The sequence below is a fragment of the Coffea eugenioides genome, chromosome 1 (assembly GCF_003713205.1).
Source record: "Coffea eugenioides isolate CCC68of chromosome 1, Ceug_1.0, whole genome shotgun sequence".
In the NCBI taxonomy this organism is placed as follows: domain Eukaryota; kingdom Viridiplantae; phylum Streptophyta; class Magnoliopsida; order Gentianales; family Rubiaceae; genus Coffea; species Coffea eugenioides.
In genome coordinates this window covers 48,373,572-48,400,756 of record NC_040035.1, presented here as the reverse complement: position 1 = coordinate 48,400,756, position 27,185 = coordinate 48,373,572, and the positions used below count along the sequence as shown (strand labels likewise).

Here is a 27,185-nt window from a genome sequence, read left to right as displayed (position 1 = left end):
CCCCTACAGTTTTTTTTTTTTTTTTTTTTATATTTAATTTCCATTTGTATTTAGAAGATTTGTTTGGTAAGTTCAGGTGCATGTCTAAAGAGAGTTGAAATTAAGGGTAAGAGGTATGTATCTTGCAAATAACTTTGTACTTCTTTTCTTGTTAGCGGAGAAGCATAGGGTCCTATGTTTTATTACCCACAAATACTGGAGCAAGTTTACAAGCAATTCTTGTTTGCATTATAAAAGATCGAAATTCAGGCCAAACCAGAAAACAAGAACTTCTGATATGCTGATAATCGATGGGAACCACCTCAGCAAAACGGTCGAGACTAGCTTTTTTAACATCTCTGTTTTTCCAATTACAGGAGTAACCCACTCCACCAAGAGACATGCCTAATATTCTCAACTCACATAATGCAGAACAGCATCATCAATCGCATCTCTATGATAGTGATTATTGTACAATGCTCTGAATTGATCAATCACAACCCAAAAAAATCCATTCCCGTTGAACCAAAATAAGAAGTAACAAAAATCCATCACCACCACCACCAGTTGGTAGGCGCCCGCACACAAACATGAATGAGAAGCAAAATTATGTAACAAACATTTTCAATTACAAAGGTCTACCCAAACTCTTCTTTAATTTCACAAGGTGAGATTATACATTTCCTTGTGCGGCGAGATCAAAACTTCAATCCACTGGGCACTTCGATACTTACAATACCCGAAGGCAACTTCCATAAAGTATGCCAGAGGACATGACAAATAACTAGGATGTGCTTGTATTTTGCAGACAAAACGGCTCCTCTTCCAGGGAGTCGGTAAAATGATTGGTTGGAAATGAAACGATGAAGCCAGCAAAACAAACCAGCAAAGCCACAAACCACCAATATGATTATCAGTGAAAAATGCTTTGCCCATCCAATATCTGAACATATTCATCATTGATCAGTTTTTCCACTGCTCAAAGTAGGCAGCTATGTCCATATGGGCTTAGATCTCTGTCTCTCATTTTGTTCTTGAAAACCTGAAGCCGGACAGAAGATTAAACTATCAAAGGCAAGAAGCAAATATCAAAGCATCCTTCATATATAGCATTTAGGGTTCATCAAAAGTCACACATCGCATACCAAGTCCATTGGCCTCAGATCTTCTCATAATTCTAAGCCTCTTCACAGAGCTAATAAACATCCTGAAACAAAGATCAAAGAAGCAATGAAACAATGAGAACAGTCAACCTGATTCTCTTAACTATTTAAAAAGTAGGTGATCAAATCTTTTTGTTTCTATACAGATCTGTGTGTAAATGTGCTTATCAGCTGAAGCATGGCAGGAAGAGACGTACTCCCAAGGAACGTCTCCAACAAGCATCCAATCTCCATCCCTGTCTTCATAGGTTAGAACAAATTCAGGTGATCCATTCAACAATCTTAAGGATTCTGTCGCTTCTCTCATTCCACCATTCTCCTCTGTGTATGATACTGATTAAAAAGGAAAAATTACTGTCAGTTCAAAACAATATAAGGAGCAAAAAGCACCAAGACCTGCTAAGAAGCCAATGAATATGAGCCAAGGAATCTCATATATTTCCACTTCAATATGTTAAAAATTTCACCCATCCAACCATCCCATCTGTGCCATGAATTCCTTGAGTTTACTGTCATGCACAAACCAGAGAGCATAAAAATTCAGGAAATTTCTGGGTATATATCACAAATAGCTTCCCAAAATTCTTTAAGCAACTAACTGTTTATTGAAGTCTCTTGACAATTTGGTTCATTCGATACCTTTTGGCATTTCTATTTCCAAAAGGTAGAGGCCTCGAGGAAAGTTGTGAAGGAGTACTCACTTCTTGCACTGACAGTCGTGCTCGTTCTGCAGAACATGTCATCCAGTGTCTGAGCTAAGTCCTCGTAAGAATTATGAGCATTCAAATCTACTTTCCTTCCAATTGGAACTCCATCCATATTCACCTTTACAAATAGGGTATTCTTGGGAAAAACTTTTGGCTTTGCATTCTTGTTCCTGCTCATGTTACCATCGATCTTGTCCAGGACAATACTCTTGCTTTTACTTTTCACAATGGTTGAGTTGCAGTCCTCAGAAGTTGGTAATTTTGTCTGGTTAACCAGGCTGTTCATTCTGTAAGTCCTTACAGGGGGCCATCCGACAACCTGACTGCTGATGTTGAATGAGACACAAAAAGGAAATCAAAACTACTGAGAAAAAATTAAGCAATCACTTTGTCAGATGCACTACACCAAAAGGGATATACAATGTCCCCCAGAGCAGAGGAAGGTAAGACGCAAAACTGTTAAACTAAATTTAGCGGCATCAATTGGGATAATTGTCATAAAAGGATAAAAGCGTGTTGATCAATCACACTGCTCTACATGTTCTGAGCCTTTTCTTTTTATCTAAGTTTTTGGAGAGTTATTTTGGCCAACATTACATCAACATGATAAAGGACTACATAATTGGATTATAATCCCAATATATTTATTATTTGAGATTTATTGGACAAATGCTGTGGCACAGCTCAATCAGACACAATTGAGATGATTTTTACATGTCTATAGATAATAGAGAGTAACTTTTCCAGCAATAAATTCTACCACCAAGTTTGTTAACACTGCAAAAACATGCTTAATCAAATCAAGACACATTACAACATTGGTAGAAAAACATGAATCCCTCTTCAGAAAATGGAAGATGGTGCCCCGGAAGATGCATTTGATAATGGACCGGCCAATATAACCCAAGATCTCACCACAAAGAACTCACGGTCTACTTGACCAGAAAACAATTTTACAAATAGATTTAAAACAAAAATATGAGAAGAAGACAAAATTCCATATCAGTGCTTCTACGGACAGAAAAGATTTGACTAGACGTAATCTTCTAAATGTGCCACAAGTCCTAGGAGTTCTATCAAGGCCCAAAAAAAAATCCCATACGAGATTAAAATACATAAAGGGTTTTTCACCAAATCTTTTTACGTGTGGCAACACATTCTTTCACTCACGGGAAAGGTTCAATGCTCCACACCCAAAGAAATAGGAGGGCAGAACTAACTACTTTCTTCAGGTTGTATTTTATTTTCCCTGAAATGGAAAAGTATATCTACATGCTTTATCCTGTTTTCTTCATGGTCAATCAAATACAATGAAATGGACAATTAATTCCAAATCTAAATGATGCCCCCTAGGGTGAAGGTTGCGGCTACCTACAAGCTTCATATCTGAGCGTGCAAAGCACCACAACCTTACATTTGATCGATGTCTTAGGGACTCACTCTCATTACACCGCCCCCCACATCCTCTCTCTCTCTCTCTTCCAACGCAGCACCATCTTTTTGCCTTTGTTAGCAACCCCACCCCAACCCGACTGCCTGTTTTTTTCGGTTGGGAGAAGAGGTGGGAAACCCGCACCTCCCACCATCTCTTCTCCCCCACCTCCACCCAAACCCACCTCAAATCTAGAATTATGCAATTGCAGGCCTTCTACGATAGGATATCACAACCACCACCTTCAACAAAATCACCACCGGCCTGGGGACGGCCACCGCAACTACTTCCTCCTCCCCATACCCCCGCAACCATTGGTTTCTATGAGAAAGCTCCACCCTGGACACGGTGCCCCTGGCATGGTATCGCCACTCCCTGCAACAATCACCTCATTGACATCATCATCATCATCACCATTGTTCCCCCCTGCCCTTTCTCCTCTTCTGCCCTATAATTATTTTCCCCTTGCCCCTTCTCCTTCACCCAATAATTATTATTTTGAAAGCCTATTCAGCAGTCGATATCCTATTTCTCTATTCCCTTCCATACCCATCGCCAACTACGCATTTGATTTAGCCACCCTTTCGTTCATAGGCGGCCTTATCCTCCTCTCTACCCTCTCGCTTTCCTTGATTTTGCACCTCGGGTTACGGTCCCGTCGTTTCAGCCACTTGCAACATTTCAATTACCTCTGGACTGTCCGATTGCTCCTTGTTACCTTCGCCTCCCTTTGGGCCCTCAACGAACTTCTCCGCCTCCCAATCTTTCGTCAGAACTATCTGTATCCTTTCTTGCCTGGCATAACCTTAGAGCAGCAGGCCAATTTCTGCAAAGTCCACGCCGTGCTCTCCCTCGGCTTCTTCGAACCGGGATTCCTGGTCACACTTCTCTTCTTGGTTAACGTGTCCATTAAGAAACGTCTGCCGCGTCGGATGTGGGCTCTTCCAATTGCCCTGTGCGCCTCTTGTTCTCCGATTCTCTTGTTGCAGGGGATCTTCGTGTTCTACTCCCCATTCCAGGGGCAATTACCCAAGCTCATGCATGGGAGTTCCATTCTCCTGACCGATGCGTTGGGTAAAAAAACCGTGCTCTGCACCTACCCATTCTTCAGTTCTGCCATTTTTGGAGCTTTTGCGATTGCCTACTCGCTGGCCTTCTTGTTGTCGTGTTGGAGGGTGGTCACATTTGTGATTAACAAGAGCATCAGGGCTCGAATAGACATGCTGGTTTCCACCCTCATGTTTACCTTGCCCATGCAAATCTTGTGCCTTGCCTTGACATTCTTGTGGTCGCCAAATGACCTCGCCTACTGTTTTTCTGTCCTGACCATGTTCTCTAGCGTGGCCTGGTTACTAGTGGTTAGTTTGGTCATTTTGGTAATCAAGCCCATTTCTGATGCACTTGCAGCCCGGGGTGTCTCCACCTCCCAGCAGCTGTCCCAAGTTGGCGACAGCAGAGAACAGACAGCGTAAATCTTTAGCGAGCAAGGAAGAAGATGGTTAATTATTAATTGGGCCTGGAGGTTATGGCACTTAGTTTCGTTAATTAATGCATAGTTTTTGAACTTTGACATCATCCTGGTCCTCTATACAGTGGCCAAAAGGAGGTACTATTTCGTCTTCCCTCTTATCCAATTTGTAAGACTCTTTGTCTTCTGCGAGGAATTTTTTCTGTAACTATGCAGAGTTTCGAGACAAATATATACACATATATATACTACAAATAGGAAGAATTTTGTTTACTATTAAGGAGGAGGTGTATAGGAAAAAATGGATTAGCTAGTTCTTTGTCCTAAATCCTGATTGTATGTGTAACTAACTTATTTTCAAATCCTTTGTTGATTACCTGCGTTTAGAAGCATATCAGCTTCTGATTTCTTTCCCCTACAAGCAAGCAAATATCGATGCTTCTACTTGTTAACAATTTGTTCACTAAATTACTTAAATACAATGGTGGATTGAAGTAGAATTTATTCTATATGCACTCATAAAGTTTTGAGAAATGAGTATTGACACACTCATTCGATTTTCTGTTTCTTCTTCGCCAAGGAGACTAAGGGAGTAAAGTCACATGCAATTTCTCGAGTTTGAAGTGATGTTCAAATCATTTTAAGGTGTGTGTGTACGTGCGTGTGTGTGTGTGTATTTGTAAAGAAATGCTACAGATTGTTTATCAACACTTGTCTACTCCATTCATGAGTTGTTGACTCTAAAAATGTAAATAATTTCAGAAGACAAGTAGTTATTTTAGTATCTTAATACTTAGTTAACCCATTTTTTTGATGTGCTTATTGCGTTTTTTAGAAGATTAAATAAAGAAAATACCAAAGAAATACCAATATAATATGACGTTTCATAATTTTTTTAAACTAACAGCGAAGTTTGTTTGACTAACATCAATCTTTAGCGTATGATGGGTGATGAACTTTGAGCGCGTCTAAAAATTCTCACCGTGAGTGTTTCAATGTCCTAATGCATTGCATTTCTTCCTTGTTAAAATTTACATTTAGGTATACCTTTTCCTCCTCTTTTATTCATTTATTTATTTGGTGGGTGCATTCTTTCTACGTTTGAATACAACTCAGAGCTATAAAGTATACATTTGAATCTCAACCTAAGAAAATAGGCCTAGATAAAGACACAACAGCTTTGGTCATAATAGTTCTTTTACCTAATGACATGGGGAAAAAATTAGATAATAATGAGAGGTGCAAACTCTCAAGTTAAAATTTAGTTGTGAATGGTCACATAAGCACTGTAGATATTTAAATTGTAACAACTTTATTCGTTTAACATATAAATATGTGTCCACCAATCATTGTACATAAATTGAGGCAACAATAACCTAAGGCTTAAAGGAACAATAGGATGTTGCAAAAACAACACCTGATTCTCTTCCAATTCTACTTCAATCTTGTGGGCCTAGTTCAGAATCTCCAGAATGGCCCAAAGGGGAGATTGTAGTTCGGTCCTTCAGCATAAAATCCACAATACCCAGATTATGGGTACTGTCTTCAGGTAGATAAAAGTTAGGCCCCTTTCTTAAATGTATAATTATTTTAAGATAGGTATAAATGGGTGAGCCGAGGCAACTCACTGCCCACCAATTAAATGAGTTTAATTGGGTACCCATTTAGATCCATTCAAAATTAATGGGCAGGTTTGGGTAACCAGGTCAATATATAATTGGGTTGCAATTGACACCTCTAGTCATAAGTGAAATTCATCCACTGTCAGTTAAATTTTAAAGTACTTAAGTGTCTTCAAATACACATTTGACAGCACTTGCTGGATTTATTAAATCAGTCTCATCTTAATCCGTCTATGGTTTTTTTTTTTTCCCATAACTAGAAATCTTCTCTGTGACATATTCCAGCAGAGGGAACAAATAGAGGTCTACAAAGTACATGATAAGAACCCAAAAAACGGTAGCAAGGGGGACACTATAGCCGATAACTTTGTCAAGTTCCTATCCAACTGTAGATAAGCAGGGTCATGCACAGTAGGGAAAAGGGGGGGGGGGGGGGGGGGGGTTGGGGAACACGACAAGACAAAAAATCGCTATTCCTGCCTAAAAACAAAAATTAGAAACCAACATAAAGATATCAAGAATGGACTTAATATGATTACCATTTGAGAGAATGAAATTAATTACCACGAAAATCGAAACAAACAGAAAATGTGCAGAGCCTGAGGAAATGTGAAGAGCAGATTATAGAAGAAGAAGTTAGGAAAATGGTGTCCAGAGAAAATTATACCTGACCCCAGAACGAGGAGGTGAAAAGGAATCAGCACTTCTTTTGGTACCGCAGGAAGCATTATTAGGTTTAGTCGGAGAAGAAGATGAAGATGATGAGGAAGCATTAGAAACCACACAGGGGGGAAAATCTTGAACAGTCAAAATCCTTCCTCCGTGAACCCCCCAAGAACCCGGCTTGGAGGACTTGAGAGCAGCAGCTCCTCCGCCGCAACCAAGACTCAGCCCAAGACCCAACTCAAGTTCGGACTCATCTGGGTACGACGATGAAGAAACCTCAGATGATAATAGGACCAAGTTGTCTTCTTTTGACACAGTCGACATCGATCCAGTTGTCGAACCATCACCAGAAACCCCTCCACCACCACCACCACTGCCATCAAGACTGCCACTTGCCATCAAATTCTTGAAGAATTTTGCAGCTTTTGAGCTTGTATTTAAACGATGCACTAGTAGAAATCCTATATAGTGTGAGGAGGAAAGAGTTTTTTGTTATGCAATATGCAGGGAAAGGAAAAGGATACCAGCAGTAGTGCAGGTAGTAAAGAGGAAAGGAGAGAGTAGGTGCGCGCTGTGGTTGGACAGTTGAGGTGGTGATGGTGAATGTGGGATCCACATGTCGGGTTATTGCGCTTCTCTCCCCATCGGAGATTTCTCCTACTGGACCCCACTCCCTCCCTCCTGCTGCTCCCGTGTACCAACGTTTAACAACAACAATCCTTTACCCCAAAAAAAAAAAAAAAAAAAACAATGACAACCCTTTTTCTTTTTAACCTTTTTTGATTTATTTATCCTCATAATATGACTTGCTTGTTCGTGTTCTTTTTTATTTTCTGAAATATTTATCGCATTTATGTTTACGGGGAAAAAAAAAAGCATTCTTATTGAGTTAATAATAAATCTCCAATTTGCTCCTTTCAATTCCAGACACAGAGAATTAATTGTTTTTAGCAAAAAACAGAATAGAATAAAATTGGCTTGGAGTCTTTGTCGAGTGCACAGCAGTAACAAGTTGAGCAATAAAATTCATGTTGCCTCCATGGAATGTGATGTGCAACAATTTGTTTTGCAAAAAACAGAATACAAATACTTCTGTTGTATGTCTCAACCAGATAAAAAGCATGTCACATCACCATCATCCTATGTCAATTGTGTTGTGACAAAATGTGGATACGAAAATAGTTAAATTTAGATCTAAAAGTGTGTTTCTTGATCTTCTTCTTTTTTTGTTTTGTCTCTCTTTTGATAGCTTATTTTTTGTTGGTATAAATAACGTAAACAGCTAAAAATTGATATATTTTCTAAGACAATTTGGAAGATTTTCTTCTGCCCAAGTTTTGATCTTGTTTGGACAGTATTTTTTTCAAAGTTTTCCGTAAACACATTTTATAATCACCTTTTTACCTCACATATATCAAATCGCTATAGTAATTTTCTATAAAAAAAATCTAGAAAAATGCAATCCAAATTCAGGGGATTTAAGGTTGGGTGAGAGAAACCTTGAGACATAATTATGAAAAGTTAGAGAGATTTCTAGATGTTGTGAAGGTAATTTTATATTAAAATTTATGTCGGCCTATATACGAGAGTCAAATATGTTGGGTGATTTAAACTTCTTTTTTCTAAAAATAATTTATGCGTCAAATGCCCTAATTGATGTGCCATAATACCAGCTATATACGGGAACTCGAAAATGTCAACTTTGTAAGAATGCTTTAGTGTTCTTTGCTACTAAATCAAGCAATGATTAATGAATATGAACATTAATGGGAACAAAATGTAGGAAAATACTAATAAAGAAGAGTATAAAAACCCCCTATGCCAGGCCCAGGGTTTACTTACTAGTAAACAAATATACATTTGTTTCCTTTTTTCTAATAAAACAAGAAACGAAAAAAAGGTAAATGATATTTGGAAAGTAGATTATGTAGGATAATTTTTTGAAAAAAATACTATAGCACTTTTTAATGTGATTAATGCGATAAGAAAATGTGTTGATGATGCATACAAATAAAGATACGCAAATAAACTACAATCTAAGTAAATTAGCATTGGTTTTTTATAGAAAAATTTTTACGTTGTTCGTTAACACATTTTTCTATTACTATTTTACTTCATATACATCAAAATCGTTATAGTATATTTTTTTTCAGAAACTCCTAAAAATAGTAATCCAAACGAGAGGCGCTCATTTTCTTCTTTTGCATTAGATCAAAATTTAAGGAGCGCTTGAGATTTTTTTTAAAAAAACTATTTTGATAGGAGATTATTTATAATAATTATTGTAATATTTTTTTGTAATATGATATATGTAACATAAAAATGTGATTAAAAAAATTTAAAAAATGTGTTCAAATCATATTTGTGATGCAAGTAGATAATTTTTTTTTCATATCATTTTCCCGAAAAAAATTGGTTTGGTTAAGTGGCAGGTAAGGAAGGATTGAGTGAGACAGACAAAGAAGAGTTTGGTCCGAACGACAAGCCGACAAAATGTGGGACCAAAGAAGCCACAATTATCACCAGCCGTGTAAAGCAGTAGGGCCACGTGGAACGCCCCCGCCCGAAAGCAAGGGCAAAAGAGGCCAACCGTTATAGATAGCCTTCTTGTCTGAACCGTTTGGTCACAGGGCTACAAACGAACCGTGTCAAGTCGAGTTTTGGTCTAATTGAGTCGAATCTCGACATAATTTCATTGAACTCGAACTTCGAACTCGACGAGCTGACAATTTCAAACTCGAACTCGAAAAAAAAATAAATAATTATTTTATTTTTTAAAAAATAAATAAAATAATAGTTTTTTTAATAAATAATAAAATATTAAAGATATATATGTAATTTTACTATTAAAATATAAAATATATATACTAAAAATAAAAAAATAAAAAATATATATATACTTAAAATGAATATATATATATATATATATATACTCAAACTCGCGAGTCGGCTCGCGAGGTAACGAGCTTAATATTTTAAGTTCGAGTTCGAGCAGCTCGCGAGCGGCTCGATCCGTTTGCAGCCCGTCTCACTCTTACAAGTTATCAAGTCAGATCACCACCCAGCAACACTACTTAGCAACTACGACTAGTTTTGCAGTTTGGACAAAAAAAAAAAAAAAAACTAAGGCTAGTTTTGGTTTTCGCAATTCCACACAAAATGCCTTTCAGGTCCGGTCCAATGGTGGGCCTACTCTACCCTACATTTAATTCGTGAAGGATGACTTTAAAAGGACCAAGGCCTTGGTTGGATTGCATTTTCTTGGATTTTTTTTAGAGAAAATTACTGTAGCGATTTGATGTATGTGAAGAAAAAAGATGATAGAAAAATATAATTATGGAAAACGATGTAATTTTTCGTCCGAAAATGACTATCCAAACGGAGCCTACAATTTTGATGAAGACCACTCAGTCCAGTTCGCAGTGTAACCAGATCAAAATTTCAAATTACAGAACCAGAGTCTCACAATCAGACTAGTTAACCATACGATGCTTAAATGACAACAACTCAGGCTACCGAAGTCCAATTGAGGCGTTTTTAGGGCCGTTGGAAAGCTAAGACATAGTACTACAACTTCTGTATTTTGGCAGAATATGAGTGCAAATGAATCAAGTTTATTCGGGTGATTTGAGAGTTTGCTCGATTAAAAATCGAGTTGAAACTCAAAATTGGGGTTTGAGCACAATTCTAATATGTGAAGTTGAAGGGCTCGTCAAATTTGATTGATTGATCTCAATCGAGATTCACACATACAAATGGTGGAAATAACAATTTAGGGAAGAGGGTACAAATAAGCACCTTTTAAAGGTGTTTTAAGTCGCCAACTGGTTAAGCTGGGGCACTATAAGCGTATCTAGTGGAGCAGAGGGTACTTAATTAGGTACTCCAATCATGAACGCTTTGAGATTAATTAAACTTGAAGTAATACTTGATAATCAATGTTCTCAAAGATTTTTTTTTTTTATTTTTTTGGTACGAGGGAGGGACTAATAGACTAGGTACTGATTAGTGGACTTTAACATATGGTACCAAATTTACCACTTAAATTCACACTAATATTTATGTATTTATGTACTAGTAATATAGAAGGAGGTGGGCACAGGGAGGGTTCAGGATGGAGGATTCGACACGGTTAAGGATATTGTCTGTTTCGACGCCTCTTTTCTTCTGTCTGTTCCGCTCTCGTCTATTTTTGGTTTGCTTCTCGAGCTGACGGGGCGCAGGAAGAGAGAGTATGGAAGAGGTTGAGTCGAATTGCTCAGCTTCTTCTGTCTTGACTCTTGAGTCTTGGGCTGACTGTCTTTTCTTTGTCTGTTTGTTTGTTTGTACCAAGAATTGCGATGATGACACCCACTTACAGCACAACCAGACAGTGAGATTGCGTGGAATGAATCCGTTGGATTTGCTGCTCGCTGCTGCTGTGGGAGGGATGAAAATGATAATTACTGCCGTTGACTACTTTTTTTTTGGATTTGGGCTGGCTAAAGCACACCAGTTATCCTGATCCACCCCCGACGACGGACTCATAGATAGTATATAGTCAGTGAACATAACTCTCAAATAATATTTCGCTCATATTTTTTAATTTATTTTTTTATATTTTTAATCATCTTTTTATCTTACATACATCGTCACATCATAAAAAATATTACAGTAATTATTTCAAATAATACCCCATCCAAACAAACCTAATAAATTTTTTTGATACTCATAGACCGAAACAGTTTGATCTCAAGAAGAATCGACAAGAAGCTGTTCGAACCAACAATCGTCTTGTTGGCTTGATTGAGTGCATTTAGACAGAAGAAGATTATTTCAAAATAATTTTTAAAATAATTACTGTAACACGATTTTGTATGATACAAAATATATTAAATAACAAAAAATTAATAATTAAAAAAATAAAAAATAATTAAAAAATATGTTTGTGACGTAATTAAATAATAATTCTTATAAATAATCGTCACTTGTTTAGACTTAGGTTATTGGATTAAACCATATGCTTGTGCGTTTTAAATCTACTTAAATGCCCAATTAACAAATTGACTAGATCAACAATTCAAATGCAATTTTTTTAACTAGATCAACCATTCATTTACCATTTATCTGACCCATCTAAAGCGTTTAAAGTATTTACTACTGTCAAACCATTTAAAGTATTTTACAAAACCCAAAAAAAAAAAAAGACTTCTTTTCTGTTCCCTTCCGGAACTGCCTCCTTTTCAACCTTGAAGTTTGGATTGTCAGTTTTTGCAAAGATTCTAAAAAATTGGCAATCCTTCCAAACAGGATAGCTTCCATTCCCATAACGCTTCTGTGGTTTGTTTTCTATTTCCGTGTAGCTCGGAAAGGGCGTTTGTTGCCATTGCTGGATGGAACGACGCCGTTAGAAGATATTATAAAAATGATTCAAGCCAAGGAAGGCGCTCTCATCACAGACTCTTCCTATTGCCCAATTCCAGAAGCATCTCCCAGGTGTCTGCAAGAATTCAAGAATCAAAAACTGAAACCACAATATGATAAACCATGAGTTTCTGTTATGCGCTATGGACTCCAAGCTTCTTCAAAGGAAGACAAATTATATAACCTCCCCTCCTGTATGCAACTCCAATGCTGCCTCACGAATAACTCCATCTCCAAAAAAAAAGTTTAAGTTCTGTCAGCTTTACTATTCCCTTTTACCCAAAAAAAAAAAGAAAGTTATTTGCAGTTAGCAAACAAACACAATGCTTTATTTGCACCGTCAGACACAGGCTTCATCCCTGCGATCCTGACCTTCTGTTTTCGTAGATTAGACATGAACTAGTGCTTATTTAATAACAGTAGTGAAGCCAATTAACAAACTGAGGTCAATGTGAACCTAACTTCTTTCATCCCCAATCCAGTAATTTTTCTCCTTTGGCCCGGTAGGGCCTTCCTCACCAGACAACTCCATGGGAAACTTCGTGAATACAGTTTCAACTGAATAACGAAACATCAAAGGCAAACGCTTGATGATTCTATCCATCTCAGTCCTTGAATCATAGACAATAGTTGGACCCCATTTTCTCATAAACTGTAACCAAACTGGCTCACGAATAACTCCATCTCCAAGATACTCAGCTGCAATAATTTCATACTGCTTACTTGAATCCACATAGGAATCGCTACGAGCGGCATCATTTCTTATACCAATCCCAAATCCTGAGGATCCCTGAATGTAAATCCCAGGATGAGGAAAGCTAGCATGACCACTTTTCGAAGAATAAATGATAGCTTTGTTTCCCTCAATAAATTCCAGATCCGAAGCATCAACCCATTTTCCACCACTATGCTGGGAGAAGTATACGCTCCAGAGCTCTCCTGTGAAGTTGCTCAATCGCAGGGTAAAGTGCTCCCAGTCACAGACATGCTGACCGATTTTGCTCAGAGCAATGTTCATTAACCCTACCTTCAAAATTGCAGGCCCATTGAAGGGACAAAAAACCCACATTGCAATATCAGTGAAAGTTCCACCTATGGCTGGCTTCATATGAACATAGAGTTTTGCACTTTCCAGGTTTCCGTACCGGACACTCTCCCTTCCGGAATCACGTGGCAAATCTATCCAATACTCTCCATCATTCGAGCCACCAGCAGGCAAATTGGTTCCGCTGGCATCAATCGCTTGACCGCTAGACTCACCTCTTTTGTACAACAAAGCTCCATTTCTGAAGAACCACGAGACTGAAGATGGCAAATAGACCTCTTCAGGATGAAAAAAGATTGTAGGTCCATAGTGCCTAATGAGCGCATGTATCTGATCAACATTTGGCATTGCATGTAGGCTGCAATCCAGGTTCTTCAAGCACACAATATCTAGTTCTTCGCCGTGGCTCCAGTAGCTGCTGCAGAAAAATGAACCGGTTGAGACTCCTTTACCAAGCATTCCCCTATGCCGGGGTCTTGTGCTCCAGACTCCAAATGGAACTTGTGAAAATTTAGAGGCAGTGTGCACCAACAGGTTGTACACTTCACATTCATCAGTAAGATCTGCACGAACGCATTTCAACTCCTCCAACTTAGGCTTTTCTGGCTTGTTTGTTACCACAAATCCCAAAGCTTTATAACCCTCGTATGGCTGAGGCAGCCAGAAGTAACCGCACCCATCAAAATTTTCCTCGCTCGCATCATCTGAACTCCAAACTAACGTATAATCCTCAGGGCTCCGCAGAGCTGGCAAATGCAGATTATCTATTGAAGGATCCCCTAGCTCAGAGTTGAAAACTTCCCTGGCTACAAGAACAAATCCTCGAAAAGGCTTTTCATTAGACTGGCAATAGTGACCCAGGCTAAAAAATCCATCTGGTATTCCCACTGGCTTATAAAAACTAAACCCCTTTTTCTTATCCCCAGACAGGTTGCACCCCCAGATTAGCTCAAATTTCGTCACATGGCTAACTTCCAGTACTCCTAATTTGATCGTGCCATCAGCAAATCCACCACCTGGACATTCAAGAATCACAATTACGAGAACTGAAATAAAACAGAGAACTACAAACTAATAAAATTATGCGATCTTAGCGGAGGCAATCCGTAAAGCACGAGCCGTTTTGATAGGAAAACGGTCTATTGCTTCAAACTCATGATCCAGAGTAGGAGTAAGATTTAAAAGTTAGTAAGAAAATTGTCCCTCCCTCCAAAGCTTGGAAATTGACAGGATTAAAAAGCATAATGAGAAAATAAAAGCAAAGGATCATATTCCAATCTCTTCAGATAGATTGATAGGCTAGTATGTGAAGACTGCAACAAGATATGAATAAAAAAGAAAACAGAACTTTAGACCCAGAAATGACTTGCATTCCCAAGAAAAGGGGAAAGATTCAATAAGAAAAGAATTAAAGAATTAAAAAAAAAAAAATTTGCAAACCTTGTTGCCAATCAGGAAGGGGAGCCGGAAGGGAGAAAGATTCCGACTGGGGCTGAAGTAGATCGCTGACACTGCTCCAATGGAAACACTTGCATCCCCACAACATCATCATTAGTCTCTATCGCCTCCCCTGACATGGAAACAAGTATTAAGCCTTAACTATCCGATTTTCGGATCAGGTTGGAAGTTGGAGCCGAACAAATAAATATGGATGCCGGCGGCCAATCCTGCAACTCCCTCCCTTTGCCGTCATGCAAATTTTGATGACTCAGGGAATCAAGGAATATGGAATAATTTGGAATGCCTTCGAAAAAGTTATAAGAAGCTATACTTCGGACAGAGTTACATTGGAGTGATTTATTTTTTTAAAGTAAGTTTACAGATTTAAAATTCCATGTCTGTAACAATTATTCATTATCATTTGAATGCAATATACATTTATGGGGAAATGAACTGTTTCATCCCTCGCATTTCGTAAAAATATTTTTTTCGTCCCTCATTTTTAAAATGAAGCAAATTAGTCCCTAACATTTAAAAATTAAAACTATTACATACATGAACCTAATTTTCAATCTGAATCAAACTATCAAATAATCCTGTAATAAATTTCAAAGTTAGAATTGATGGATCATTCAATCAACTCCATCATATTCACATGACATTTATTAAACCAAAAAAAAAATAAAAAATTATAACATAAAAGGCCTTTCTTTGTTTTGGAATAGTAGGATTTCTTTTTTGGATAAATCTTTTCATGCATTGTTAGTATATGCTTGCGAGTCTAGATGTATATCACAAATACAAAATTTAATGTTTAAATTTAAATTGAAATAATGTGACAGGTACATAAACCTGTTAGTGTATAAAATGACAATATAGGAAAGATTAATCCTTCTTTTTTATGTTATAATTTTTTATTTTTTGTGGTTCATTAAATTTCAATTGAATATCAAGTTGAGTTAACCAAGTGATCTACCAATTATACCCCCAAATTTGCAATCAAGTTGATAGGCGATTTGATTCAGATTGAAATTTGGGTTCAAGGATGTAATAACTTCAATTTTTAAATGTTAAGGACAAAATTGCTTCGTTTTAAAAGTGAGGGACGAAAAGAATATTTTTGTGAAATGTGAGGGATGAAACCGGTCATTTTTCCTACATTTATTCCATAAAGAGGAGGGTATTCTCCATATCACAAAAAAAAAAAAAAATTAAGATAAAAATTTAACTTCCGCTCTAACCTATCAAAGAGTAATTTTGTAAGGAGTATAGATACAGAAGGATAAAAATATATAAGGAGTATAGATAGATAACTATGGATGGATGTTGATTAGCCTTTAAATGGTCTTTTGTAAACAAATATAATATTATGAAGTTCTTGTTATTTTTTTTTTTTGAAAAATATATATATATATATTATTGTTTTGAATTAAAATATAAATCACGGATCAAAATGTTAATTAATACTCCAATTTAGAGACTCTTTTTTTTTGTTTTTTTTTTGAAACTCGAATATTCTGCCGACAAAGACAACCAGGAAGAGGAGAGAAATGAGTGGATCGAATTCCATGCCTCCGGAAAGGGCAGACTCATGACCGACTGGTCCAGCCACAACTTTAGAGAGTTCCACTCTCGACGACAATTCAACAGTTTTGTGGTTCCCGGAAAATGCCAATTCCAATTCCAACGTGCTTGCCTTCTCCTTCTGTGTGGAGGTGGAGGAAGAGGAAGCATGCTTATATAGCAACAGTACACGAGGAACATATGCCCCAACGCGTGAAGGAGGTTTTCGTTTTCTGAACGAACTTCCCTGTTCAAGACTCAGGTAAGATCCAAAATGAGATATTCTTTCACAACAGCTAAGGCTGCTTCATTATCGACCACACAGGCACTAAAGTAAATTGCATGCCAAAAAATAAAATATCTTTTTTGTACCTTCCGGACATCTTCCCTCCCCCCCTCCCTCCCTCCCTCTTGAATAAATAGGCTATCTTTTTTGTTTTCAGGCATTTTCAGATTTGGGATTCAGTAGTGTTTTGTTTAATTATTAAGCTCTCTGGGACCAAATTTTTGCTTTCTGATCGACGAGAAGCAGCGGAAACTGCTCTCTTGCATCATTTCACTGAGGTATTTTCCTTTCCCAATTCATCCTCTATGCTCAGAGATTTTACTGGCAATTCTTTTCCATTTAGATCATTTGCACCATGACACGAGAAGAGAGTAAATACCAGTCCCAGTAATTCCCGTAACCTGGGGTTATTCTCGTTTTTATCTTTCCTTCATCTGGCCATTGATTATTGCCTTCTGTTATAGTCACAGTCACGATATGCATATGTACATACCACCAACCGTTAAAAAAGTTAACTTTGCAGCCCACAACATATCAACAGGGGAAACCTGAGCAGAAGCATTCAAGTTTATTGATTATTTCAGACAAATTAAAGAAAAGAAAATGTTGCTGAGGAGTTCTTCCACACCAGTACTCGGTTCATTGCTCTCATCCTTGTCAGAAACTCCCAACAACAATAACCAGTCCAATTGTGAAGTGCCAAACGCCAATCCCCACTCCTATGGCAAGATCTGCTACAAGCATTACCATGCTGCTGCTGGGCCTCAAAATTTTACCAAATCTCTATGCAATTCCTCCCCCGTCTCTCCCTCGATCTCCGGAAACATCCACACTGGCGGATTTCGGAGAGCGCAGTCAGAAGGAAACTTGGAAGGATTGGTCAGGGCCTCGTCCGACAGCGACGATGGATTAAACTTCTCTATCCCAACCAAGAAGTTTTCACGTAGGCCGCCCCACTGCTCCATTTTGGAAGCAATCCCATCTTTCTCGTTTCAAAATGCAAGAAATCGCAATGAAGACCAAGACAGTGAAGAAGAAGAAAGTTTGCATGGGGAAAATGGTTTGGTTCATAATTCTGTGGCAAAGGAGAATCCTTATAACTTGAAACGAGACAGGACCTATGCAAGCGCATACAAGAACAGTGCTGGAGTTGGAGAGGAGATGTATCTTGCAAGAGGGCTTGGGGTTACTGATTTTCATTTTGCTGATGTTGGAGGACATATTAGTGGAGGCAGTGGACGAGGAGGAGGAGGGCGGGATTACAGGCCGGTAGCCTTAGGTGGGGATGGTGGTGGTGACAGCAATGGCCTTATCATGGAGGAGCATTATAAAAGAATGTTGGAGGAAAATCCTTCCAACCCTTTATGCCTGAGGAATTACGCCCAGTTCTTGCATCAAGTAAGTCTCTTTCCACGACGATTTAAATTCCGATCAGCTTTCTTGATTTGACTTTCTCATCTACGTATAACGTATCATACATGTAACATGGATAAGATTTGTACTGTCGAATACATAATGCAATGAAATCGAAACCAAACTTCTACTTCTGGCAGACAAAGAAAGATCCTCGACGTGCGGAGGAGTACTACAGCCGAGCTATTTTGGCAGACCCAGAAGATGGTGAAGTTTTATCAAATTATGCTAAACTGGTATGGCAGCTCTACCGGGATAAAGATAGAGCCAAACACTATTTCGAACGAGCAGTCCGAGCTGCAGCGCAGGACAGGTATGCGCCTAATTCTCTTGGATCCTCAAATCTTGTCTTTTGTTCAAATTTTCTTTTATTAATTATTACACACGACGTTGAATCATGGGCATTGCTGTATGCCAGCCATGTTCAAGCTGCCTATGCTAGTTTTCTATGGGAAACTGATGAGGAAGTTGAAGAGGAGGATGATCGATCGTTGAAAACACCACAGCCAATGCTGGCACTGATCAAAGAGGAGATCACCGCTTAGTTGGATAATGTATCTAGGTTCCTGCATCATTCTATAGCTAGGCGATTGGAATTTTTCTTGATTACAGGAGGCTATTGGATTGGAAAAAGAAATCACCTGTTTCCATTCTGCAACTTCCTCAAAGTAAATCTTGTCGCAAGGGAAGTTTAGATAAAATGTCTCATAATAATGAAACGAAATTAATTATTCGTAATTGCCATCAGTTCGAAGACGCAGCACAGACCCAGCCTTCGAATAGAATACCTCAAATGCCGAATGTCTCCTCCAAAACTGGAGCCAGATTTTTACACATTTAATGTGACTACGTTCTCTACCATATTCGTCGCGCCAAAGACTTCAGCATTACTACTTGTAGTATTTTTTTTTTTTTGGAGGGGGAGGGGGGGATTTCGGTCTCGCTTACAGTAGTCAAAACTATGGCCCACTACCCATGTTCCGAACAAAGATGCCGATCTACGCTGTTTTATCAACGGCTCAACGCAGATACCACGCCGTTGATCTGAAGAAAACTTTGACCTTCAGATTAGAAAGACTAACCCAAAACCAACACGACCAAGAACCATTTAACATAGAATTGGAAAACAGAGCACTAAATCACAAAAGCACAAAAGGAGCCACAACGCAACCAAGAACCGTTTAGCATAGAATTGGAAAGTAGAGTTATTGGGACTTCCTACATGTATGAATAGCTTGATAAATATGCTTACTCAAGATGCACTGCAACCAATAAAGGCCAAAAAGCAGCCCCTCCAGATTTACAAGGACAAAATTTGCCAAGAGGGGGGACCTATAGATGCCAGATAACAATGACATGAAATACATCATCACATGCATTTATATAGAAAATCACTCAAACAATTGACGAATAATGGTGGGAAACAAATCTTGTTTTGTAAAATGAAGAACCATATCTGCCAAACTAGCGGAGCAAATTTGCCAAACTCAAGCCCTTGCTGTTTTCAAGAACTGCGGAAACCATTGCTTCTCCCTTTGTTGCTATCATTGCTGTCTAGGTTGCTTCCCCTACCAAATCGTCCCCCAAGACGACCACCTCTGCCACGTCCCCTTCCTGGGCACCAGTAACAGTGTGTTAATGCGTCAAATGGAAACAATTTATGGCATTGCAAACTAAAGGCACATACGTTGCTACCCCAAAAAAAAAAAAAAAAAATCTAAGCCAATTCCAATTACTACGATCCAATCAGAAATGCTTGTATTAACAACCATTTTGCCTCAGACAACCATCAAACTTTTTTAGTGTTTTTGCTCTCACCAACTGAATTGATGACCAACCATAGAACAGCAGTTTCACCAATAGCAAATGAACACAATCAACAATGGTTGATAGCATATGATTCAAGGCCAAAACCACCAGACTACCACACCATTGCTGCTACTACAAAACCAAAGATTCACATAATCCACCATAAATATGGCACTATCAAATATACAAAGTTAGTCTACATATATCAACATGCTTCAAGTACAATATTTCAATCAGGCACAAACAAAGATTTGTAATTCTGCGAGGCTGTAGCACTTCATGATGGACAAGCGCCACACTTTAATGCCTCAACTCTGCCCCTTTCCACAGATAAGCTACCAAAATTATTCACAACCCATACAATCTATAGATCATAGACAAATTTATAATACATAGTAAATCATGCTTGCATTACTACGAATTCCAGTAAATGAAAACCCAAGTACTGATTCTGGAATATTTCAACCAAGAGTTCATGGTCAGGAAGGATCCAAGCAATTGTTAGTTTCATTTTGAACAAAGGCCAGAATTTGACATTTGACTTAGAAGTGTAACAAAAAAATCAACAAGCAAGCAGGAGTTAAAGGATAGAGAACGATCCCACATACAAATACATCTGTACAACAGGTCTTAGATCAAATTTTTGGTTGGCTTTCAAAATAAAGATAGTTAAAGACACATACTCCCTCCACGAGTCGTACTGCCGATGCTTGGTTTTCTTAGCTCAACATAGACTTGTCGTCCAGCCAATTTTATCGGTGAAGCCTAAACAGAAAATTAAGAGTGCTGAAAAGTTAAAACATGGATAAGGCAAGAATGCTTGCAAATACTTGCACAATGAGCAAGTGTAATAGAAGTGAATATTGTCCACAGGAACATCAAAGAGCCAATAACTTGCCACGCATAACAAAGAATGGAGCTACATCTTTTAATCTTACTGCAGCAGGGAAGAAAAGTAGCACTTACAGTTCCAGAGGCCTGGAAATTACTTGGCAAATTGTAAAGGACAAAATAATAGGACTGAAAAAACTAGAGAGAGATGAACCTTCACTGCATTTTGGGCACTCTGGACATCTTCAAACTCAACAAAGGCATAGCAAACACCAATTTCCTGCAACCGCAAGCAATTTTAGATTTGGGAAGCTAGGTACTGAGGCACAAAGTAGATTATTAAAGAAAATAAAGTCAACCTTGCGATTGTTTACAAAAACCCCATCCTGCTTGATTCTCCCAAAGTTTTTGAACTCTTCCATAACTTCAAGACTAGAAACACCAGAGGGCAAGTTCCTCACATAGATAGATTTTGATTCTCCTGAACAAAAGGCACTTTTAGATCAAGAAGACTTGAAAGGAATCATTACAAAATCAGATAATTGAAATCACACTTTTAAAATTCTGTTGGGAAACCAATTGCAACAGATAATTGAAATCACTTAAGTGCGATAAGGTTTTTTAGATACAACTCCTAACTCCTACGTATGCACACATGGACCATTATGAGTATACTATGCCTTCCGTTTCTTTTCAATTACTTCCTTTACTTTTACATGCATTTGCATAAGTTATCCACTACCAAATGCCAAGTTTCATAAAACGTCAATTCTATGCATTCTACTACATGCCCTTCATGAAATTGTGAAGTTTCAAGAAACTTCTTCAAAAAGGAGAAGGAGAATGTCGGTCTGTTTTGGAAAAAGACACAACAATTAATTAAATGCCCTCCTCTGAAATTATGTACCTGGTCAAAGTAGTCAATAGGAATGAGAATGGAAACAGTAATTACTGAATCAACGTAGCAGAAAGAGACAGCAGAAGGAAGATACAACAATCAAATAGGGTGTTAAAAGTATTCAAGTGCTTTCTAATACATAACAATAACATCAAATCACAGATCTTGTAACCAGTATTTTTTTGGGGTCAGGAAAAACAAGAAAAATCAAGTATGAAAGAAAAACCTTGAAGAACTGCTTTCACAAGTAAGAGAGCATGAACTAGAATAATAATTCAAGATGGTTACCAATGTAGTACAGCTAGCGAAGATGTTAACACCACCAAAAGGGCAGAAACACGAAATAGAAATTACCCTCTTTGTGTGAAAAAGTTTCCTCTGCAACATCCTCACTGATATCAGGTGCAACCGACAGTGCAGCATTTGACTGCAGTAAAGGTGGCTGTGGTGATGCCTTCTTATTGAAAGATGGCTGAACAGTGACTGTTGATGTTGGATTTCCCTTTGGAGCTCGCAACTTTATGATTACCAACAATAAAAAATGACAAAAGAAAGGAAGTGATAATAATTAGTAAAAGCAAAAAATATTGAACTTTTAGAAACAGAAAGAAAATAAGACTTCGATGAAGTATCTATGGACATAAATCCCTCAACATGGCACAGGTATGCTGCTATTATGGTACACTAGCATAATCAAGCATGAGAACAGAGTGCACAAAAAAATGTGGGAAACCACTTTCTAGATCTAGGACATAGAGCAGCTGTTTCAACAATAAAAAGTTTCTACTTCCTCTAACAAGCCAATATGAGAATCATCTGAAAATCAGATATAAGGATCTAGGACAAATGCTTAATCAAATTATCCTTGTCCTTTTGTGAACTCCCCCAATGAAACTAGTACCTTTGGAAAACCTAACCCATTGACTATCATAATCTTTGTCTAGGTTTTTCATCTTACAATTCATTTTTTTCCACGAGAAGCAGACTCAACTTCTACTAGGTTATAGCGAATATCATGCCAAAAAAATGATAGAAGAAATGGAGAGCAGGGAAGTGCAGTGTCAACTTCTACTAGGTTATAGTGAATATAATGCCAAAAAAAAAAAATTATAGAAGAAACGGAGAGCAGGGAAGTGCAGTGCTTGTAATGATTCCCATGCAAAGGTCATGGAATAGGTGCATACTATAGAAGCATAAGAAACTTTTGGAAGCTCCCCAACAGGTTCCTCCACCGCAGGAAGAGGTTCTTGTGCGGTGTCTTCTTCATTTTGCATAAAACCAGATGACTCCTCTAAAGAAGTCCCTTCATCCACAGTTTCTGCCCCAGCATTTTGCTCCTGCTTTCTGCCCCAGCATTTTGCTCCTGCTCCTGCTCCTGCTCCTGCTCTCGATAACTATAATCTTCAACTGCATCATCTCCTTCTATATGAACTGAGTTCCCATACTCCCCAGCCTCCGCGTCTAAGGTATAGTCAGAGACTACAAGGTTGAAAACTAGTCAGACAGGACCAGACGATTTTACACTACCCATACAGACACTTGTTCTACAACTTTCCAAAAAGCCAGATCATCTAGGAAGAATAGACTTGATGAGAGACCACATATATTTAAAAAAATATGTATTTTTTCCTTCCATGAACCAAGAATTATCGCCAGTTATGCAAATATGGGTGTAGTACTGCCACATAATTGAGACTGAAGGACCGCTAATTCAAATCCAATATAAAAACTACAAAGGAAATTCCAAAATGTACATGTTAGCATAATCCTTGGACGAACAAAAAGGTGCTCTGAAGAAACGATGAAACTTAAAAGTCCTCTACTTGAAAAAAATGGTTTATCTGCTTTATTTTTGGCAAGCATGAAGCAAGTTCAGCAAAGAGAAGCTAGATTATTCTTTTCTACCATTTAATGGCTACTTCAGCGACACCGAACAAAATTATAAGATCAGTTAATAATACCCGGTGGCTCCTGAAGAGGTACAGAACTCGCTGGTTGAGAATCAGATTCGTTTTCAACAGCTACAGGGGCTGGTGTTTGGTGGATCACATCTGATACACCCAATGCAGGAGGTTGATTAATCACCTCCTCATTGACAAAGTGAAAGATGTCGTTCAAAACAAAATAGCCTTTCTCCTGGGGGGCAAGGAAAAATGTCTGCAAAAACTTCCTCCAGCCACTGAAATCCTTGGACTTTACAGAACCAGAAACTACCACAACAACACCTCCACTCCAAGATTCAAGAGAATTAATTGTCTTGATTTCAATTGCAGTAAAATTCAGTGAGGTGATGAGTGCATGAATTTGCTGCAAACAAGGCGCAAAATATGAGAATGCTCAAATGTCACTGAAAACACAATAAAAGAAATCTAATAAAGCATCCCAGGAGCATCATAACTGAAAAAGAGTACAACAATGTTGTTTGGAGTGATGTTGACCACGCGTAAACATTGACCACTAGGAAAAATATTCAATTAGCAAAATTTCATACTCTAGTACACAGTTATTCACCAACCCACTGTTAGACAAATCCTGTTGATTATCCACCAAAGCTTACTCATGAACCATATCTCCTAGCAGCCTTTTCTCCAACAAATTAAGACGAATACCATGCAATGCAGTAATCTTCATACGTTCTTATTTAAAGGAAGAGAAACATTTAAATTCCCTATAATTGCAAGGTTGCAACATCATTTCCAAACAAGCTAGGCTAGTTAAGAAAGAACCGATTTCATTATAACTATTGCTGTAAAAAAATTAAGCTAAGATCAATATTCCAAAAAAGAAGCAGCATGAAAAATTGAAAACGTAAGCAGTAAAAACTTCGTTTAGGACGCAATATATACAGACAAAGCGCTGTAGAAGTATACCCCGCTGACGAATCTCATTAGTGATACGAGTACGTTCGGCCGCAAGAGCCATTTAAAAGTTTTGAACTAAATTCAGTTCAGAAAACGGAAAGCATTTAGATCGAGTTAACCGAATCAAATACAACACGTCTCTTTTAGTAATTTTTTTTTTAGAAAAACTTCAGAAGCTCAGATCAGAAAAGTCGAAATTGCTAAAATACGATTGGATAAAAACCAAAATAAAAATAGAGACTTGATAATCACAAAAAAAAAAAAAGAAAGGTACCAGCAGTGCTGAAGCCGATTCAGTGGTCTCACCATCGACTCTTACGACGGTGCTGGAATCGTTGTAAAACTGATGAGTGTAATCCGGTTGCTGTTGAAGAATCTGATAGTACTGTTGCACGAAATAAGAACCAACCTGCATTCGGCGAATCGAGAATTAAAAAAATTTATATATATATATATATATTTAAATCATCACTCAAAACTTATCTTTTCCTTGAAGGGGGGGCCGAATAAAAACAAAAAAGAAAAAGAGAGACAGAAAAGTATAAATCGAGATGAAACGAATCAAAATCGATGGAAAGGACCTGAGTTGCACTGACAGAAGCGGCCATTATTGAGTCGCTCCCCTGCGCTTCTCCAGAGCCTCAACGAATCCGCAAAAAACCTTTAAACCCTAGCTAGATCACCAAAATCCTAGGGTTCAAAAAGACCAGAGCTAAAGAATACGCTCTCACTACCTTCCTATAGATAAATAAATCTATATATATATATAGATAGATATAGAAGATATAGACACGTACGTCTATATAAATAGTCGTATCGTATCTGGCTTTTAAGTTTTCTTTTTTTTGTTTTTGTTTTTGTTTTTGTTTTTGGTTTGTTTTATTTTAATAAATACGGAGAGAGAAAACAAAGTGAGAGAGGGATTGTCGGAATAACCATAAGTAATATCAGTACAGAGCTCCTTTTTTCCCGTTTCTTTTTCCTGCTTCTCTAAAGTTTTACTGGTTACTTGGAATGGTGGAATTCCTTTTCTGATTTTATCCTATCTGGCCATTAAAACTACTCCCACTACTCATCATCATATCATATGTAGTAGTAGAATCTTTTTCTTTTTCTTTTTTTCTTTATTATTTTACTGTTAAGGGTTCATTCTGGGTGCTGTGGTTGAGCGATCCGGAGTGAAGTGATAATGCCTAGTAAGTACGTACCAGAAGTTCGGCTGTCGGCGACTGAGTGCGGGCTTTGGGCTTTTGCCAATCAGAACAAATTCTTTGGATTCCGTATGACGTCACCCTTGCATCTATCTAGTGACGATGATGATAAAAAATTTAAAAAAAAAAAAAAAAAAAAAGCTGCTGCAGGGACTGGGAGCATCAAATCAGCTTTTGAGTTTCGCCGTTGTTGGATTCCTCTTCTTCGTTGTGAAAATTACTTCTGCTTTTAAACTCGCCGTTCCCTCCAATCTGTTGTGATTCATGGTAAAATATTCCCTCTCTCTCTCTCTCGAAGGGAAATGTGTAATTTTTAAAACTTTGCGGACTATATATATATACTGCTAGTAGTCATCTTCAACCGCAGCCCGTGCTCTTTACATTTTGATTGCAACTTGCAATCTTGCAAGTAGGAATATGCTCTGCTTTACTGAGAATTTGCTGCAAAAGTAGAGCCAATTCCAGTTTTCCTCCTCAACTTGCATATCGATATGGTTTATATGGGACTTGTCCTACGCCATCTATACAGTATGATTTTCGATCTACCGTCATGTTCCATGTTCAATGCAAACGCAAATGACCCTCTGTATCATGAAAAATCTCTCTTTGACTTCATCAGAAGTTCAAGCTTAAGCTGTTCTCCCCACCACCTACTTGCTACTTCCATTTTAGGCGGAGGGGCGTAAACTCCCCCATCGTACAGCTTCCTTGCAGAGACTTCTCACTCATTTTAGTAGCTTTCTTATTATTATTTTTTTTGTTGGAAAGAAATTGCAATTGTTCATGTGTTCGAATTTTATGCACAAGGCTACGACAATTTTATCGACCAAAAAAGGGGAAGAAAAAAGGGCATTAACACTTTATAACAGTTGTTATTTAATACACACCATCCACGTCTACCGTAATTTTTTCAAATCGATTTAACCGCGTGCTTTAGTAAATTAGCACTCACTTTTCACGAATCGTAAAATTCCCCCGTCCCTCTCTTTGACCAACCTTTTTTTTTTTGTTTTCTTTTTCACCAATCACTTGGTATAACAGGTTATAAATTCACAAGCAAACATGAAAACGCCTGTGTTTTAGCAAAATCAAAACGTGAACGGCGTAAAAAAGTTTTCCTAAAAGGTCATTCTGTAGAAATAGGAACCAACTGCCACCAAACATGCTCTCCTTCCTTTGGGTTATGCTCAATATCCATCGCTCTCCAATCAGTCGTAATGTTAAACGCATTCATTCTTCTCCTTCCTTCATTAACCCCGTCGAGGTCATTCCATTTTTTTTGGGTTTGTTCTAGAAGGCTTTAGAAATACAAGTTTGAAGCTTCAGATCCATACGAAACTGTTCCTCTTTCTATCAATCAAACACCTTCAGAAGACTCTATTCAAGCA

At 38.0% G+C, this 27,185-nt stretch overlaps 4 protein-coding genes across 9 annotated transcripts; 1 reads left to right on the top strand and 3 right to left on the bottom strand.

The window, feature by feature from the left end:
* Positions 1-463: 463 nt before the first annotated feature.
* LOC113782341 (auxin-responsive protein IAA13-like) lies at positions 464-7,564 on the bottom strand. 2 transcript variants are annotated; one of them, XM_027328234.1, is made up of 5 exons: positions 7,039-7,564; positions 1,844-2,175; positions 1,340-1,475; positions 1,125-1,186; positions 464-1,021 (listed from the first exon to the last, which is right to left on the bottom strand). In XM_027328234.1, exons 1-5 carry the CDS (start codon positions 7,434-7,436, stop codon positions 972-974), a joined length of 978 nt encoding a protein of 325 aa, XP_027184035.1. In that variant the 5' UTR covers positions 7,437-7,564; the 3' UTR covers positions 464-971. The 2 variants fall into 2 exon arrangements, with proteins under 2 accessions (XP_027184035.1, XP_027184040.1); XM_027328239.1 differs by having other exon boundaries at positions 1,844-2,172.
* Positions 7,565-12,752: 5,188 nt separating this feature from the next.
* On the bottom strand, positions 12,753-15,323 carry LOC113782827. Its single transcript, XM_027328758.1, has 2 exons — positions 14,926-15,323; positions 12,753-14,501 (listed from the first exon to the last, which is right to left on the bottom strand). Exons 1-2 carry the CDS (start codon positions 15,035-15,037, stop codon positions 12,898-12,900), a joined length of 1,716 nt encoding a protein of 571 aa, XP_027184559.1. The 5' UTR covers positions 15,038-15,323; the 3' UTR covers positions 12,753-12,897.
* Positions 15,324-16,513: 1,190 nt separating this feature from the next.
* On the top strand, positions 16,514-18,925 carry LOC113762503. 5 transcript variants are annotated; one of them, XM_027306011.1, is made up of 5 exons: positions 16,514-16,750; positions 16,932-17,052; positions 17,359-18,172; positions 18,328-18,500; positions 18,606-18,925. In XM_027306011.1, the coding sequence occupies exons 3-5, from the start codon at positions 17,378-17,380 to the stop codon at positions 18,730-18,732; spliced, it is 1,095 nt and encodes a 364-aa protein (XP_027161812.1). In that variant the 5' UTR covers positions 16,514-16,750; positions 16,932-17,052; positions 17,359-17,377; the 3' UTR covers positions 18,733-18,925. The 5 variants fall into 5 exon arrangements, with proteins under 5 accessions (XP_027161812.1, XP_027161804.1, XP_027161786.1 ...); XM_027306003.1 differs by having other exon boundaries at positions 17,298-18,172; XM_027305985.1 differs by having other exon boundaries at positions 17,239-18,172.
* Positions 18,926-19,343: 418 nt separating this feature from the next.
* On the bottom strand, positions 19,344-25,352 carry LOC113765094 (putative G3BP-like protein). The gene is given in 10 exon segments (XM_027309154.1): positions 19,344-19,801; positions 20,680-20,761; positions 21,042-21,107; positions 21,187-21,308; positions 22,080-22,242; positions 22,910-23,064; positions 23,067-23,204; positions 23,687-24,032; positions 24,861-24,995; positions 25,168-25,352. Coding segments are annotated over 10 exon segments (1,344 nt in total). The 5' UTR covers positions 25,195-25,352; the 3' UTR covers positions 19,344-19,691.
* Between the last annotated feature and the right edge of the window lie 1,833 nt (positions 25,353-27,185).

What these genes read in the sequence shown, in the direction of transcription:
- LOC113782341 (XM_027328234.1), bottom strand. Translation starts at nt 7,436, where the DNA reads ATGGCAAGTGGCAGTCTTGATGGCAGTGGTGGTGGTGGTGGAGGGGTT. An exon ending in CCTCCTCGTTCTGGGGTCAG is followed by an intron (nt 2,176 to 7,038) that starts GTATAATTTTCT and finishes ATTCAACATCAG; the next exon opens with CAGTCAGGTTGTCGGATGGC. An exon ending in ATCTGAGGCCAATGGACTTG is followed by an intron (nt 1,022 to 1,124) that starts GTATGCGATGTG and finishes GTCCGGCTTCAG; the next exon opens with GTTTTCAAGAACAAAATGAG.
- LOC113782827 (XM_027328758.1), bottom strand. Translation starts at nt 15,037, where the DNA reads ATGATGATGTTGTGGGGATGCAAGTGTTTCCATTGGAGCAGTGTCAGC. An exon ending in CCTTCCTGATTGGCAACAAG is followed by an intron (nt 14,502 to 14,925) that starts GTTTGCAAATTT and finishes TTGAATGTCCAG; the next exon opens with GTGGTGGATTTGCTGATGGC.
- LOC113762503 (XM_027306011.1), top strand. Translation starts at nt 17,378, where the DNA reads ATGTTGCTGAGGAGTTCTTCCACACCAGTACTCGGTTCATTGCTCTCA. An exon ending in ACGCCCAGTTCTTGCATCAA is followed by an intron (nt 18,173 to 18,327) that starts GTAAGTCTCTTT and finishes TACTTCTGGCAG; the next exon opens with ACAAAGAAAGATCCTCGACG. An exon ending in CGAGCTGCAGCGCAGGACAG is followed by an intron (nt 18,501 to 18,605) that starts GTATGCGCCTAA and finishes GCTGTATGCCAG; the next exon opens with CCATGTTCAAGCTGCCTATG.